This window comes from Ursus maritimus, unplaced genomic scaffold (genome assembly GCF_017311325.1).
Source record: "Ursus maritimus isolate PB19 unplaced genomic scaffold, ASM1731132v1 scaffold_24, whole genome shotgun sequence".
NCBI lineage: Eukaryota > Metazoa > Chordata > Mammalia > Carnivora > Ursidae > Ursus > Ursus maritimus.
The window spans coordinates 7,016,335-7,029,881 of record NW_024424897.1 but is presented as its reverse complement, the minus strand read 5'-3'; the positions used below and the strand labels follow the sequence as shown (position 1 = coordinate 7,029,881).

Below are 13,547 nucleotides of genomic sequence, written 5' to 3'. Positions count from 1 at the left end.
CTCGAGGAAGCAAAACGGATTCTCCTCTTTGTTTCCCCACCTGGGAGCCTGGGTCCTGGTGAAGACCAAATCGGGCCTGCCCCACCTCCCCCCCCCCCACCGATGCAGGGATGTGAGGGAGGGGGGACGGCAGGGCCTCTGTCCTCCTGCGGCCTGTAGGCCTTCTCCTCCAGAGTTAGAGTCAGGACATGTCCCTCCCTGGCTTCCTCACCCCGGAAGGCCAGATTCACAACCCCGGCCCCCCCGCAGGTGTCCAGAACCACCCAGAAGATGAAGGTGGACCTCGAGCAGCACCTGGCCCGGCTCAGTGAGATCTTTGCCGCCCGGGGTGATTACATCCAGACACTGAAGTTCGTGCAGCAGATGGCCGGTAACATCATCGTCCAGCTCTCGGGGCTGCCGGTGTGGAGGGAGGTCACCGCAGAGCTGACTGAGCTGGCCGACCAGACGGCCTACGTGGAGTACTACAGGTGAGGGGCCGCAGGGGGGCCGGTGGGGGTGGTGCCAGCGTCCTCCGTCGCAGCCTGCATCTCGGGGCCCAGGCCGGGGGGGGCCTCCAGAAGGCCTTAATGGGCCCCTCCTGGGATCAGAGGAGGGTGCGTGTGCGTAGAACGGCCTCCTTAGGCAGGCAGGCCCCAGAGACCCAGAAAGGGGCAAAGGAGCGGTGACGTGCCAAGGTCCAGGGCAAGAGGCTGAAGCTGGCCTCCAGGAAGCCCTCCAGGACCAGCATCATCCGTGGCTGGTGCTGGGGAAGATGCCAGTGGTTTATAGGTTCTTCGCCTGCCAGGGTTTGTAGGGCGGGATTCCCTGCACCTGCACTCAGCCACAGGGGTGCAGGGGGATGATGGCCTATTTGCCTGCATGGAGCTTTTCCTGATGGCAACCTCTTAGCCTAAGGGATGGAGGGCGGAAGGGCACCACCCCACCTTTGCCATACTCAGCAATACAAACTCATACCTCTGTAACCTTTGGGAGTCCGTGTACGTCTCCCCTGCCTCCCCATTCCCCAGACCCCATTCCAGGTGAAGGCTCTGGACACAGGCCAGCTGACCAGGGACCGGCTGCCTCCCTCCGTGTGCAGGATCTAGTGAAGGTCATGCCTTCCTTGGTGAAGAGCCAAGGAAGGAGGTGGCAGTCTGGGCTTTGGGGGGCTCGCGGCCGAAGGGGGACTTACACTCATGAAGCGCAGGTCCCTCTGCCACCAGGGCCCAGTGCCTCGCATGGAGGGAGGGGCGCCCTGGAGAGTAACGGATAAATGAGTCCCGAAAAGAAAGTATCAGCTCTTTGGATCTGCCCCCTCCTCCAAATGCATCGGTTCCCCTTCAAGCCATTAGCAAAGGTCGGAGCCTTTACCCGCCCCATTGCACAATTCACTCTGGTTTTCTGGATTTACTTCTCCTTTATGAGAAAACCCCACCCCAGGCTGACTAATAAGGACACAGAGGAAATGCTTCTGGTGGGACCCCAACCCGTCCAGGGCTCTCCCTTCCCCCCGGGTAGGAGAAAGCCGGACCTTGGCAAGGGAAGCGCACGAAGTCTGCCCCCAGCTCTGCCTGGGGCTCCCCGCTCCCCGTCTCTGCAACCCGTCCAGCCCCTGCATGCCCAGGGTGTCAGGGATCCAGCTTCCCACCAGATTTTTTTTTTTTTTTTTTTGCTCACGTTCAGAACTGCGTTTCTCCCCAGCAACACAAACTCCCGACTCTGAGGACAGGCTGGGACTCGTGACCTAAAATAGTGGCATCTGATTAGTCCTATGATTTGAGGGCCGTTCATTGAGCATTCAGAACCTTGCTCCCCAGGGGTCAGGGGCAGGTGGAAAGTGGGTGTCCGTGTTGACCTGCCTTCCTCTGTGAGTGGACCTGGAGCGGGACTCGGTACACTCAAGGGCCTCCCATGGGCCTTAGACACCAACAGATGAACTAAGTCAGAGTTTACGTATCAAAAGGGACTTATTTTTAAGGTGACTTTATTAAAAATGGGAGGAAGGGTGGTGACAGAGCATATCAGCTGTTTCAGTATCAGCTGTTTCAGTGTGGGTGACCGAGGGGTGTCCTCTGACCCCCCACCCCCACCCCCGGCAGCGTCCCCATCTCCCTTGTTCAGGCTGAGGCAGAAAAGTCTTAGTCCAAGGATGTTAGCACCAGAGGCCCCTGAAAACCAGTGGTGCTCGCTGCCTTCCTCCCTCTGCTGTTTGCCGGCTCCTTCTCTCCCCTGGGCTGTCCTGGAACAGAGAGAGGCCTCATTTTCGCGCTAACCAGCCTTAGGGGCTCCTCGGAACAGACTCCCCATCTTTGCCTTCCAGATGATTCTACAGCAGAGCCATCCAGCTAAGCTCATCGTTTTTAGCACTTTGATACAAGGCCCGGCTAAGTATTGGAAGCAATAAAAAGCCAAGCCTCTCTGAGAGGTTCCTAAGGGGTGTGGCCAAGGCGCCTGCCGAGGCCGGACCCAGGAGAGCTTGGGGAGTAAGGGCCCGCGCCGCTCCTCCTGGAGCCAAGTTCTTGGTGAGAAACACAACCCAGGTCATCGCTGGGCTCCTGGGAAAACACATCCGCCTCGCAGAGCTGTTTCCAGGAACTCCTCACAACTCAAGGTGTGGATGCAGAGAAAACGCATTGAAACACAATGGGGATCCTGGAGAGTGAGTGAGAGGCAATCCTAACCTGATTCCCTGCTGGTGTGCACAGCAGGGAGAGAGGTAATAAGAAACCTTTAGGTCTGAAACAAGAAACCGGGATTTTGAGAGGTGCCTGGTGCCTGGCCATGTCTCCTGCAGGAAGATTCACAGACGGGGGGAGAGTCCAGAATTCCTGGGCCAGGCTCTCCTCCCACGGGCCTGTTTCCTAATCTACAGAATGGGGTCCTAGCACTAGACGTTCCTGAGATCCCTTACTGCCGTGACTCGGATTCTAGGAAAACTGGCTCCTTGGTGGAGGGAGGGCCCTGCACTTTCCCCAAGCCCCAGCTCTGGGCAGGGAGTTGGGGGTCTTCATTAGCCCCCTTTCTTGGCATTCAGCCTCCACTCACAAAGGCGGGAAGAACCTTGCTTGGCTGCCAGGGGGGCTTCAGCATGCCGTCTCTCTCTGGGAGCCTCGTATTTTCTTCCAGCGCCCCCCTGCCCCCACCCCCACTCCAAACTCCTTCTCACCCTCCTGATGGTGTTATTGAAGCATTGCTGGAGAGGAGGGGTCTGTGAGTTTATTTGGCTCTTGCATCAAGAGAAATCATAATGATCCAAAGACGTTCTTCTTCGAGGCCTTGGAGCAGTCCATTTTGTCTGTCCCGCTGGCTCCTGTGTCCACCAGTCCTGCACCACAGGGCTGCTAGGCAGTGGCTGCTAGGCGAGGCTGGCGCTCAGTTGTAAGCCCCCCCTGCCCCGGGATCCCGTGTGGAAGAGAAGGGAACTCCCGGGGCTTTGGTTGGGATGGGATCCCTGCCTTTGGAATTCAGGCGCGCTGGATTCCTCAGCCATGCTTTGGAGAAGCAGGAACGCAGGGACTTTGAGATCCCTCAATGGCGTGCCTTATTAACCTTGGCATTCAGTGAACATTTAACTTTTCACCCAACCCTGAGAAGGTTCCAGCGGTAAAGGTTTGGAAACTGAGGCCCAAAGGAGGGAGACAGCTTGGCAGGGTCTGCCAGCTGGTGTGTGACTGCCTTTGCGGGGAGGGAGGGAGTTTGCAGCAAGGCCTGAGGAGTGAGGGGTGGCCCGGGGCTCCCTTGCCCCACCTGAGCTCCCTGCTGGTCTGGGAATGAGCCCCTCCCCCCCACATGCAGGCACCCCGTGCCCGGCACAAATGTTGCTGAAGGGAACCTACGTGTCCTAAGCAGTGGCTCCCAGGCAGCTGGGAGGGCGAGACGGGGGGCCTCAGGGCGGCCAGGCTGAGCCTTCATCACAGAAGGGGCAGTCTGAGGGGCTCTCTTATATCTGTGGACGCAAGTGTCAGGCCTGATCTGATGCTAGTGAGCGTTCTCGAAGCAGCGGGAGGGTCCAAAGAGGTGCCTGGGGGAGGCTGCAGAGAGACCACGTAGACCTGCCCTATCCAGCGGGGAGGCTGCAGAGAGACCACGTAGACCTGCCCTATCCAGCGGGGAGGCTGCAGAGAGACCACGTAGACCTGCCCTATCCAGCGGGGAGGCTGCAGAGAGACCACGTAGACCTGCCCTATCCAGCGTGCGGCCACTAGCCACACGTGGCAGTGGGATTTAAATGACTCAAAAGCAGCTGAGACGAGACCTAGGTCTCCCCTGTTGCACGAGCCGTATATCCGCTCTCCCGAGCCACGCGTGGGCAGGGCAGATACAGAGGGCAGTGCAGAGATCTCAAACATGCCTGGCACTGCAGCAAGTTCTCGGCGGCAGTGCTGGTTTAGACCCTCGGCCTGGGTGGGGGAGTGTGACCCCTTTCTTCAGGCAGAATTGGGGGTGCAGCCCTGGGAGCCCCTGAAGAGCCCATCTGCCGTGCACACTGGTTCTTCCCGTCCAGAGCAGGGGGCTGCTGTGTAGGCTTCCCCGCTGGGCACCCAGTGGGGTGACGCCTCCCCCTCCCGTGACCGTCCCTCCCCGTCCACACAGATGGCTTTCCTACCTCCTGCTCTTTATCCTGGACCTGGTCATCTGCCTCGTCGCCTGCCTGGCACTGGCCAGGCGTTCCAGGTGTCTCTTGGCCTCGTGAGTATCCCTGCCTGCGGGCTGGACAGCCAGACAAGTGTGGGGGGTGACAGCGTGACAACGTCACCATCAGAGAAAGACAGGGGCCTGGCCAGGCTTGGAGGGCATGGGGGGGGGGGCAGCGGCCCAGAAGCTGCCATCTGACCCCTCCTCAGCCCCCAGCCGAGGGAGACGGAAGCTGCTGACTTACCATCTGGATACCTAGCAAGGACTGGGCTTGCCTCCGTGTGTCCCCACCGTCCCCGGGCCCGACTGCTAAGCAGCTGAAGGAATGTGGCCCAAGCATTAGAGCCTCTGGGGTCTCTAATCAACCCCCCTCATAGCTCGTGCTGTGTCTCTTTGGCCCAGGGCCCCATGCTGCAGGCACTGGGCTCCATACCTCTCGCCCAACAGTCAGCAGGCTGATATGAGGGGCCACTGCAGGAGGGTCAGGGGCAACAGGGGACAGGCTGGTGGCTCGGAGGAAGGCACTGGAGGTTGGTGGGGTGACAGTCCTCACAGGGTTCCCACCTGCCAGCCTGCGCCTGGACCCACTGGCGTGCCTCTCTCCTAGGATGCTGTGCTGTGGGGCGCTGGGCCTGTTCCTCAGCTGGACGTCTCTGGCCGCTGACAGTGCTGCAGCAGTGGTGAGTTGGGGGTGGGGGTGGGGGTGGTCCGACCAGGACCGTCTTTCTGGTGGCACGTGCATGTGTCCTGTCCAGAGCCCCCAGGGCAGGGCCAGCTTCCGGTCTCTGTCCCTAACTAGAATCTCAGAACCGAAAGGGCTTGGATCGTCCGCACCAGCCCCCTTGCCCTTCCTATGGGGACCGAGACCCAGAGAAAGGTAGAGGCTGTAGGGGCGAAGCCGAGATAAGACGCCTGATCCCTGATCCCTTTCCCACCCCATTGGCCCATTCCCAGCCGCTGCTTGTAAGGCCGGTGTGAAGAACTAACTGGCTCTGATGGGGATGGGCGGGGTCTAAACGTCAGGCTGGAGAAGCCTCGGGCTTCGGAAGCACCCTCTTTGGCCAGCTTCCCTGGGCATCGGGAATGTGGCTGTGGCATTGAGCTTGCCTTCCGTCCCTTTGCCTTGGAAGCTGCCTGCGTAGGTATGTTTGGTCGTTAATAGACCTAACGCTCAGGCGAGCGGTGCACGAGCCGTGCATTCAGCTGCCTCTGTCTCTGCGGCGCTCGGCCGCGGCAGGTGTCCAAGGATCCAGAAACCAGGAGGCCGTGATGTTCACAATGATGTTCGCTCTTGACATCGTCTCGGTCTGTAGGCAGCTCACCGTGACCCGTGTGAATGGATACCAGGGAGGTGTGGGTGAGTGTGCGTGAGTGAGTGCGTGAGTGAGTGGGGGGGCAGGATTTACCAGGGGATTTCAGGGGACCCCAGACTGATTCAGGCCTGCATCTGTGCTGCCTTAGCTATTGGGGATAAAAGAACGAACAAGGGCCCCACCTGAAGCCCCCTGCCCAGACTCACACCTCGCGCAGGGACTGGGCGGCTGGCTTGTCCCTCTGGCCTGGGGCAGTCTGCCTCCATGTGCCCACAGGATGGACAGACCCTGGTGCTGCTTGGCTCACAGCAGCCTTTGGCAGAGCTTGTCTGGGAGGGAGATGGGGTGGGTGTCTCCTGTCTCGTTCCCTCCGCCCGCCACACGGTGTCCGCTTTGGGCACGAGGGAGAACTAGACAGGCAGGAGCCTACGTCCCAGGGGCTGGGGCCCCTGCAGCTGCAGGGAAGGGCAGGGTAGGAGGGCCCAGGTCACGCTGCAAAGCATCCTGATGTCATCGGGAGCTGAGCGGCTATGTCGTCCAAGGGAGCGGCTGCCGGCCACAGCCACACGCACAGCTGCCTGGCCGGCGGCCTCCCCTCTGGGGACCAGTGTGAGCACGGGGAAGCTTGCACAAGGCAAGCTTTCGGGGGGCTCTCCTGCCCCTTGCGCAGCCTCTGCCTTCTGGAAGCAGGGGAGGTTTCCAGCTTGCCACCTTGAGCGGCCCTTTGGGAGACAGCTCCCTCCCCGTGGGGGCTTCTCCCTCTCCCCTGGCTTCAGTGTTCAGGGAGCCCAGAGGCGATTTAGTCTCCCAGCTGGGTGCCCTGGGCTGCCAGCGCGCTGGCGAGGAAGGCCATTTCCCTAATTGTTGAGTCAGGCCTGTGTGAGAGAGGGCTGTGCGGGAGCTGAATGCCGCTTTGAGAGGGCTGTGGAGCGTGCTGCATTTTAATGGCAAGTGGGGTGAGGACGAGTGGGGCGGGAGGCAGGCCGGCACAGCCTGTTGTGGGAGCTTTTGTGTGGTCCTGCTGCCCCTGCCCTGGGAGGCCTGCTCCCTTCGAGTGCGAGTGCAGAGGGGCCCGAGGACAGACGCGGAGTCCCTCCCTCCCTCCGCATCCCTCCCCGTCCCTGAGAGAGGACCTCCTCGAGGAAGGAGCTCTGCTCTGAGTAGTAGGAGTTTGCGGAGCTGAGCTCTGGGCTTTGGCCACTCCAGCCGTGCTGCCTACCCGCTTGACTGCCCTGACCGGGTGAGGAGCTGAGGGCAGAGAGGAAAGAAAGCTCCAGAGAAGAAGGAAGGGGACAGTGGAGGCCGGCGACAGTGGGGAGGGGTCATCCAGGCACACTGGGGCAACGGAGCAGAGTGCTCCCTGCAAATCCAGCCACCCAGGGGGAGGCCGGGCCCACCTCACTGAGTCAGGGTGGGGGAGGAGGCAGGTGGCTTCTGGAACTTCCTGCCTGGTCCATGTCCCCCCACCTCGCCCCTTCCCAACGGGAGGCCCCTGGGAAAGTTCTGACGCTCTCCGGACCTCAGTTTCCTCGAGTGTAAAATGGGGAGAAGTGCCGCGCTTGCCCAGAGGACTGTGGGTGGATCAGGTGGGTCGGTTGACCCCGGGAGGCATATAGGGAATGTTCAATAAGCAGCAACTGCATCGGTTTGCCATGCGTTTATGTCGTTATGTGAGGGGCACAGGGGGACACCTTCAGAGGGTCACCAGCTCTCCGGAGCTGCCTCAGCTGGCTGACACTGGGCTTCTCCTCCTGTGCTCAGTGTCCCCTGCCCCTTCCCCCGTCCCCATCCCCACTGTGTGAGTAGTGCACATACAGGCCTTTGTCTCCATGAACAGGAAAGTTCGATCCTCACTGAAGGGTCTGAAGGGCAGACCTGGCCTGAGTGGGGTGGGAGGCAGCATCCCTGGGGGAGCCTCTCTGACAGGGACCTCCTGTCCCTCTTCGGATCCCAAACTTTTTGGGGGGTGACCCAGGCCAAGATGGCAGCCTCCCTCTTTATTTTCCCAAGACCTCCCATTCCCCCACTCAGATCTGGCTCCTCCCTCTTCACCACTGCAGCGACAGGGGGAGGCCTGCTGGTCCTGTGGCTCTGATTTATGCTAATGAATCAGTCTGATTGATGTATGTTAGTGATTTGCATGTAGAGCAATTCTCCCGCGGTCCTGAGCATGTGGTTGTGTGCGTGCGTGTGGATATGCGTGCGTGCGTATACAGATGTGGCTCTGTGGGAGCTCTGGGTCTAGAGGGGCATCTTATTGCCCAACCCCCCATACACACATGTTCCAGACCATAAGCACCATGATACAGCTCGCACCTGTATCTCATGCCGAGAACAGCACGTGGCATCCAGTAGGTGCTAAATAAATATTAATTGACTCAGGGAATGAACGCGTGAAGCTCCAGCGTGGAGCCTGAAGCCGCCGCTCCCAAAAGAGGACGGGGCACCAGCTGTGCTGCAGGGCCCTGGGGAGGGGTCCCCTGCTTGGGGAGCCCCGAGGAACAGGTTGGAGGACCGGAGCTTCCCCTGGCTGTTCTGAAAGATGGGAGGCCTCCTTTACCAGGTGGCCCCCCTGGACCCCCAGGCTGGACCTGAGAAGGGCCTGACTCAGAGGATGGGTCCTTGCTGCCACCAGTCCGAGGGTGGGCTTCTGCTCCCACACAGCTCATAGGCCCTTAGCGGTCACTTCTCCAGGTCATGCTGTGGGGTCCAGGCCCTCCAGCTGGTCAGTAGCAGAGCCCGGAGCCTGTGTCCCCTAACTCGCAGCCCCCCCACTCTTCCCAGTCCCCCAGCTCCTCCTGAGCAGGACCTGTACCCACAAGCTCAGAGATGGATTCAATGCTAGCGTAATTCTTTTGTTGTTGATAGTGGGGTTTTTTAAAGATTTATTTATTTGTCGGAGCTCCCTGCTGAGCAAGGAGCTCCATGCAGGACTTGATCCCAGGACCCTGGGATCATGACCTGAGCCGAAGGCAGTTGCTTCACTGACTGAGCCACCCAGGTGGCCCTAACATAATTCTTTAGGAAGAGAGTGTGGGGGATGCTTCATAGATTGGCACCCTGAAAGCATGTAGGGCTTGATAACAACAAGGCCTAAAATAGAACCGAGATGAACAAAGGCCATGGTGCAGTAACTCCCCGACACGCATGGTGCGGGCGCTGGGGCCCCCGAGGTCCGTCCCAGAAGCAGCATTCAGGAAAAGCGTAAGACAAATAATGAATCATGGAACACTACATCAAAAACTAAGGATATACTGTATGGTGACTAACATAACATAATAAAAATTATTATAAACAAAACAAAACAGAAAAACAAAAAACAAACAAAAAAAGGACTAGCATAAGAGCTAATGCTGCAGAGAGCCTGCCCTCCGCCAGTCACCTTTCCGCGTGTTTGGCGTAGATCAGTCCGCAAGGTGGGTCGTGTTTTTCTCTCCGTGCTGTGAAGGAGGCAGCTGAGCACAGGAGTAAGTCACTTGTCCAAAGTGACAGAGCCTGGAAGGGGCAGAACCAGGATTCCAGCCCAGGGAGGACTGAGCGGAGAGGTCCAAGTGGCTGGGCCTGAGGGCACCAGCTCCACGCAGGGCCCTGGTGTCAGAACTTTCTTCCACCCCTCCCCGTCTCTCCGTGGCTCAGGGCACCGGCGACTTCTGCTCAGCTCCTGACACCTTCATCCTGAATGTCACCGAGGGCCAGATCCGCACAGGTAACGAACCCTCGGGGCCTCGGCTGTCGGAGCGCTCCGGATACTCAGACCAGGCCCACGGCCGGCCGGACCTTTCAGCCCTGTCGTCACCTGCCCCCACCCCCACCCCCAGCCCCCACACTTTAGGTCCGGCTGGACCTCTGGGCCGTCTGTTAGAAGCGCCCTCCTTGGGGAGTTTGAGGACTGGCCTGGCCCCGGAGGGCGGTGAGGGCCTGGTCACTTGTGAGCTCCCGCCTGATGCTGATGCCTTTGCCTTGCAGACGTGACCCGTTACTACCTACACTGTGGTCAGAGCGGAAGCAGCCCCTTCCAGCAGGTACGCCCACCCTGCCCGAGCCCCCTCAGTCAGCTCGCCCCCCCCGGACCCCAAGTCCTGGCACATGTAGGTAGCTGGGTGCTTGTCCCTTCACTGGGAGGCCCACGCTGCTAGTCTGGGGACCACACTCGGAGTAGCAGGAAGCAAGAGGACTGTGCAGCGCTCAGAAAGCCCAAGAGACGCGGGGCAGGGCGGGAATCAGGGCAGGGCTGCGGGGGAGCAGCTCCCGTGGGAAGCGGAGCCTCAAGGCCGGGCTGCGGTCTCTCCCGGCCAGGCGCTGACCATCTTCCAGCGCTCGCTCACCACCATGCAGCTCCAGGTGGCCGGCCTGCTGCAGTTCGCCGTGCCCCTCTTCCCCACGGCCGAGGTAAGGCGGCTGCCTCCCACAGCATCTGTGCTGGAAGAGGGGGCGCCCCAGCTGGACCCTGACATCCCTCCCCCTGCCCGCACCTCACCCCTCCTGAACCCCGGGGCTTCACAGAGCCGGGCTGTGGAGCGCGCTCCCTGGCCTCTTTGCACACGCTGCTGCCTGTGGTTTTAGCCACAAGCCCTCCCCCGCCGTTCACTGTCGGCCTCTCGGCCTCTCTGCGTGTTTGCCTCTTGCTGCTTCAGAAGGACCTGCTCGGAATCCAGCTCCTGCTAAACTCGTCGGAGTCCGGCCTCCACCAGCTGACAGCCATGCTGGATTGCCGAGGGCTGCACAAGGTGCCGGCGTGGGCCTGGGTGGCAAGCGGGACGGGGGTGGTGGGGGTCGGGGGGCACCCCGGCAGGCCACACTTTCCCAGAGAGCAGCCAGTAGGGGCTAGGAGAGTGACTGTCGGGGCTCCCTCTGGGCCCCGGCATGACGTTGAAGCCGGACAACAGGAAGGCGGAACGGGTGTCTGGCTTCTTGATTCTCCCAAGTAGCTAAGACAGGGAGAGTCAGTGAAAGGTAGCAGGGGATGGGGGCTGGGATAGGAGGATTGGATCAGGTTAGCTCTAGAACACTGAGGGAGACCCTGACCTACATGAAGGAGGCTATTTTCCAGTGTCCAGACTCCCGGCCATCTGGTCAACCCGTCCATCTCCCTGGCTGCGAGTGGACATCCCCTGCTCATTGCCAGGGTCACCTCTCCAAGAACTTGGAATACCAGACAGCCTCAAATGCAGGGAACATTCTGGAAATATGTGCGCCCCCCTCCCCCCAAGCAGTAAGCCAGTGCACGTGGACACTTCTCACAGCCCATGCGGATTTAGCACGAAGGGTCGTAGGATGATCCCGGCTGCCATTTGTTGAGAACAAGTGTTCACCTTGTTCTGTGCAGTTCATATTAGGTGTCGCTGTTAATATTGTGAAATACATGTTATTTCCCAGGCAGTTTTATAGGTAAGGAAACTGTGTGCACGTGTGGGTGGGTGGATGGATGGATGGATGGATGGATAGATAGATAGATAGGTAGATAGATAGATAGATAGGTATAGATCTATGAAGTGGCTCACTGAAGGTTCCAGAGCCCTCAAGTCAAGGGCTTCGGACCCTGGCACTCTGACTTCGGAGCCAAGAACACGTACCCTCGCTCCCTCCGCACCACCCACATCCAATCCTTCGGCAAATCCTAGCGTCTAGACTCTCAAATGTATCCTGAATCCGTCCACTTCTCTCTCTTTCCCCCACCTCTACCATGATCCGAGCACCACCCCGCTCCCCTGGGTGACAGCCATGGCCTCCTGACTGCCCCCCCTTCTCTTGCCCCTTAACCTCCCATGACCTTTCATTCACAGCAGCCACAGTGGTCTTTGGAAAAGCCAGCTGGGTCACATCCCTTCCATCATATCCCATCACCTTCTGATCAAATGCAAACTCCTCACGTGCCTGCAAGGCCCGAGGCCTAGCGTGGCCTGCCACCACTCCCTCCTGTCTCCTGCAGCCTTTTTTCTCTCCTGAACATGCCCCGCTTGTCCCCTTCCCTCATCTGCGCAAGGCACAACCCACTCCTTCTTGCCATGCTGGTCTTAGGGTAAGTGCCCCTGCGTCTGGCTTCCCCACCCCGCAGCTGTGTCTGTCTCGCTCAGAGCTGACCCTCGCGTGCCTAGCACACAGTAGATGGTCAGCACCTGCTTATGGAGTGAACCCAAGAACCCCTTCTGTTGGGCCCAAGAGTGTGGACCCTTCATGGGCCGTACAAAGTGCTCGGGGTGGGGAAAGGTAGGCGATCCCCAGCCCTGGCCTGGGGAGATGAGCCGCCGGAGACCCGCTCGGACCCCAGGCTGTGCCCCGACTTGCCTTCCAGCCACGTGTCCCTCCTCCTCCTGCAGGACTACCTGGACGCCCTTGCTGGCGTCTGCTACGATGGCATCGAGGGGTTGCTCTACCTCGGCCTCTTCTCCCTCCTGGCTGCCCTGGCCTTCTCCACCATGATCTGCGCGGGGCCGAGGGCCTGGAAGCACTTTACTACCAGGTGGGCTGCCCGGGGGCTTCCTGGAAGAGCTTGCAGGAAGCTCTGCTCTGAGACTGAGCCCAGGGGTGACAATCTGGGATGAACGATGGCAGCAGGGGGCACGGGTATTCAGCCCCAAGAGGCTGGATGGATTGCTGCAGAAGCTTCCCTGAGAGTCCAGATAGGCTCCCAAAAGGAGGTTCCAAGGGGCGTTGCTGAGGATGGTGACAGTGTCATACCACAACCGGGCATCTCTTGCTTGTCCTCTCTTCCTCTGCAGGACTTTGTGGTGTGAGATAAGGAGGGCTCTGGGTGCTGGAGGGGCACCCCCAGAATACCAAGGATAGGTTGTAGCACTGTTAGTGGGGCACCTGCATTCTCTATGAGGACGTAGAGATGAGATGGTGTTTCAATGCCTATGGATAGACCAGACAAAAGGAAGCAGAGCAGGGAGGGTCATTGTGATGGGGTCAGCACGGTGGGCTGCCTGGAGGAGGTGGGCATGAAGTTGGGAACTGGTGGAGTGATCTGAGTGAGACAGGGCAGAGGAACCTGAAGGGGACCCATGTGGCCAGAGAGTCCTGGGAGCAAAGACTGGGAAGCAGGCCAGGATCCCGCTGCCTCCGAGCCTCGGCCCTCACAGCCGACTCTGTCCTGTGTGTGGTTCTAGGGACAGAGACTATGATGACATCGACAGCGACGACCCTTTCAACCCCCAGGCCCGACGCATCGCCGCTCACAACCCGCCCCGGGGGCAGCTCCGCAGCTTCTGTAGCTACAGCAGCGGCCTGGGCAGCCAGACCAGCCTGCAGCCCCCGGCTCAGACCATCTCCAACGCCCCGGTCTCCGAGTACATGTACGGCGGGGCTCCCCGGGTCTGCCCCCACCTGCCCCCTCCCAGGGAGCTAGATCCAAGGACAGAATGTTAGGGTCCAGAGAGCCGGGTTGGGAGGAAGGCATCAAAGGCCAGCAGTGATCCCCCCACTGCAGCCCCAGGGCACCTGGGGGGAAGGCCTCTGGGGTGCATCTAGCCACCCCATCACCTCTGCTGGAGGAAGAACCCCTGTAGATGCCAAGCCTTTCACCACAGACCCTCAGGGCAGATCGCAGGGCCCAGGAGCTGCATTTCTCCAGCCCACACTGGCCCCTCGCCCCCCAGCGGCTGCTTCCCCCCCCCC

At 60.1% G+C, this 13,547-nt stretch overlaps 1 protein-coding gene across 1 annotated transcript in view; it reads left to right on the top strand.

Annotated features, from left to right (window-relative positions):
- Window positions 1-13,547, top strand: part of TTYH2 (tweety family member 2) — a 38,728-nt gene that overhangs the window by 17,504 nt on the left and 7,677 nt on the right. Inside the window, exons 4-12 of the mRNA XM_040640305.1 lie at window positions 250-470; window positions 4,576-4,671; window positions 5,225-5,297; window positions 9,567-9,636; window positions 9,897-9,952; window positions 10,227-10,319; window positions 10,565-10,657; window positions 12,248-12,390; window positions 13,040-13,225. Coding sequence (XP_040496239.1) covers window positions 250-470; window positions 4,576-4,671; window positions 5,225-5,297; window positions 9,567-9,636; window positions 9,897-9,952; window positions 10,227-10,319; window positions 10,565-10,657; window positions 12,248-12,390; window positions 13,040-13,225 — 1,031 coding nt within the window. The remainder of the gene's footprint in view (window positions 1-249; window positions 471-4,575; window positions 4,672-5,224; window positions 5,298-9,566; window positions 9,637-9,896; window positions 9,953-10,226; window positions 10,320-10,564; window positions 10,658-12,247; window positions 12,391-13,039; window positions 13,226-13,547) is intronic.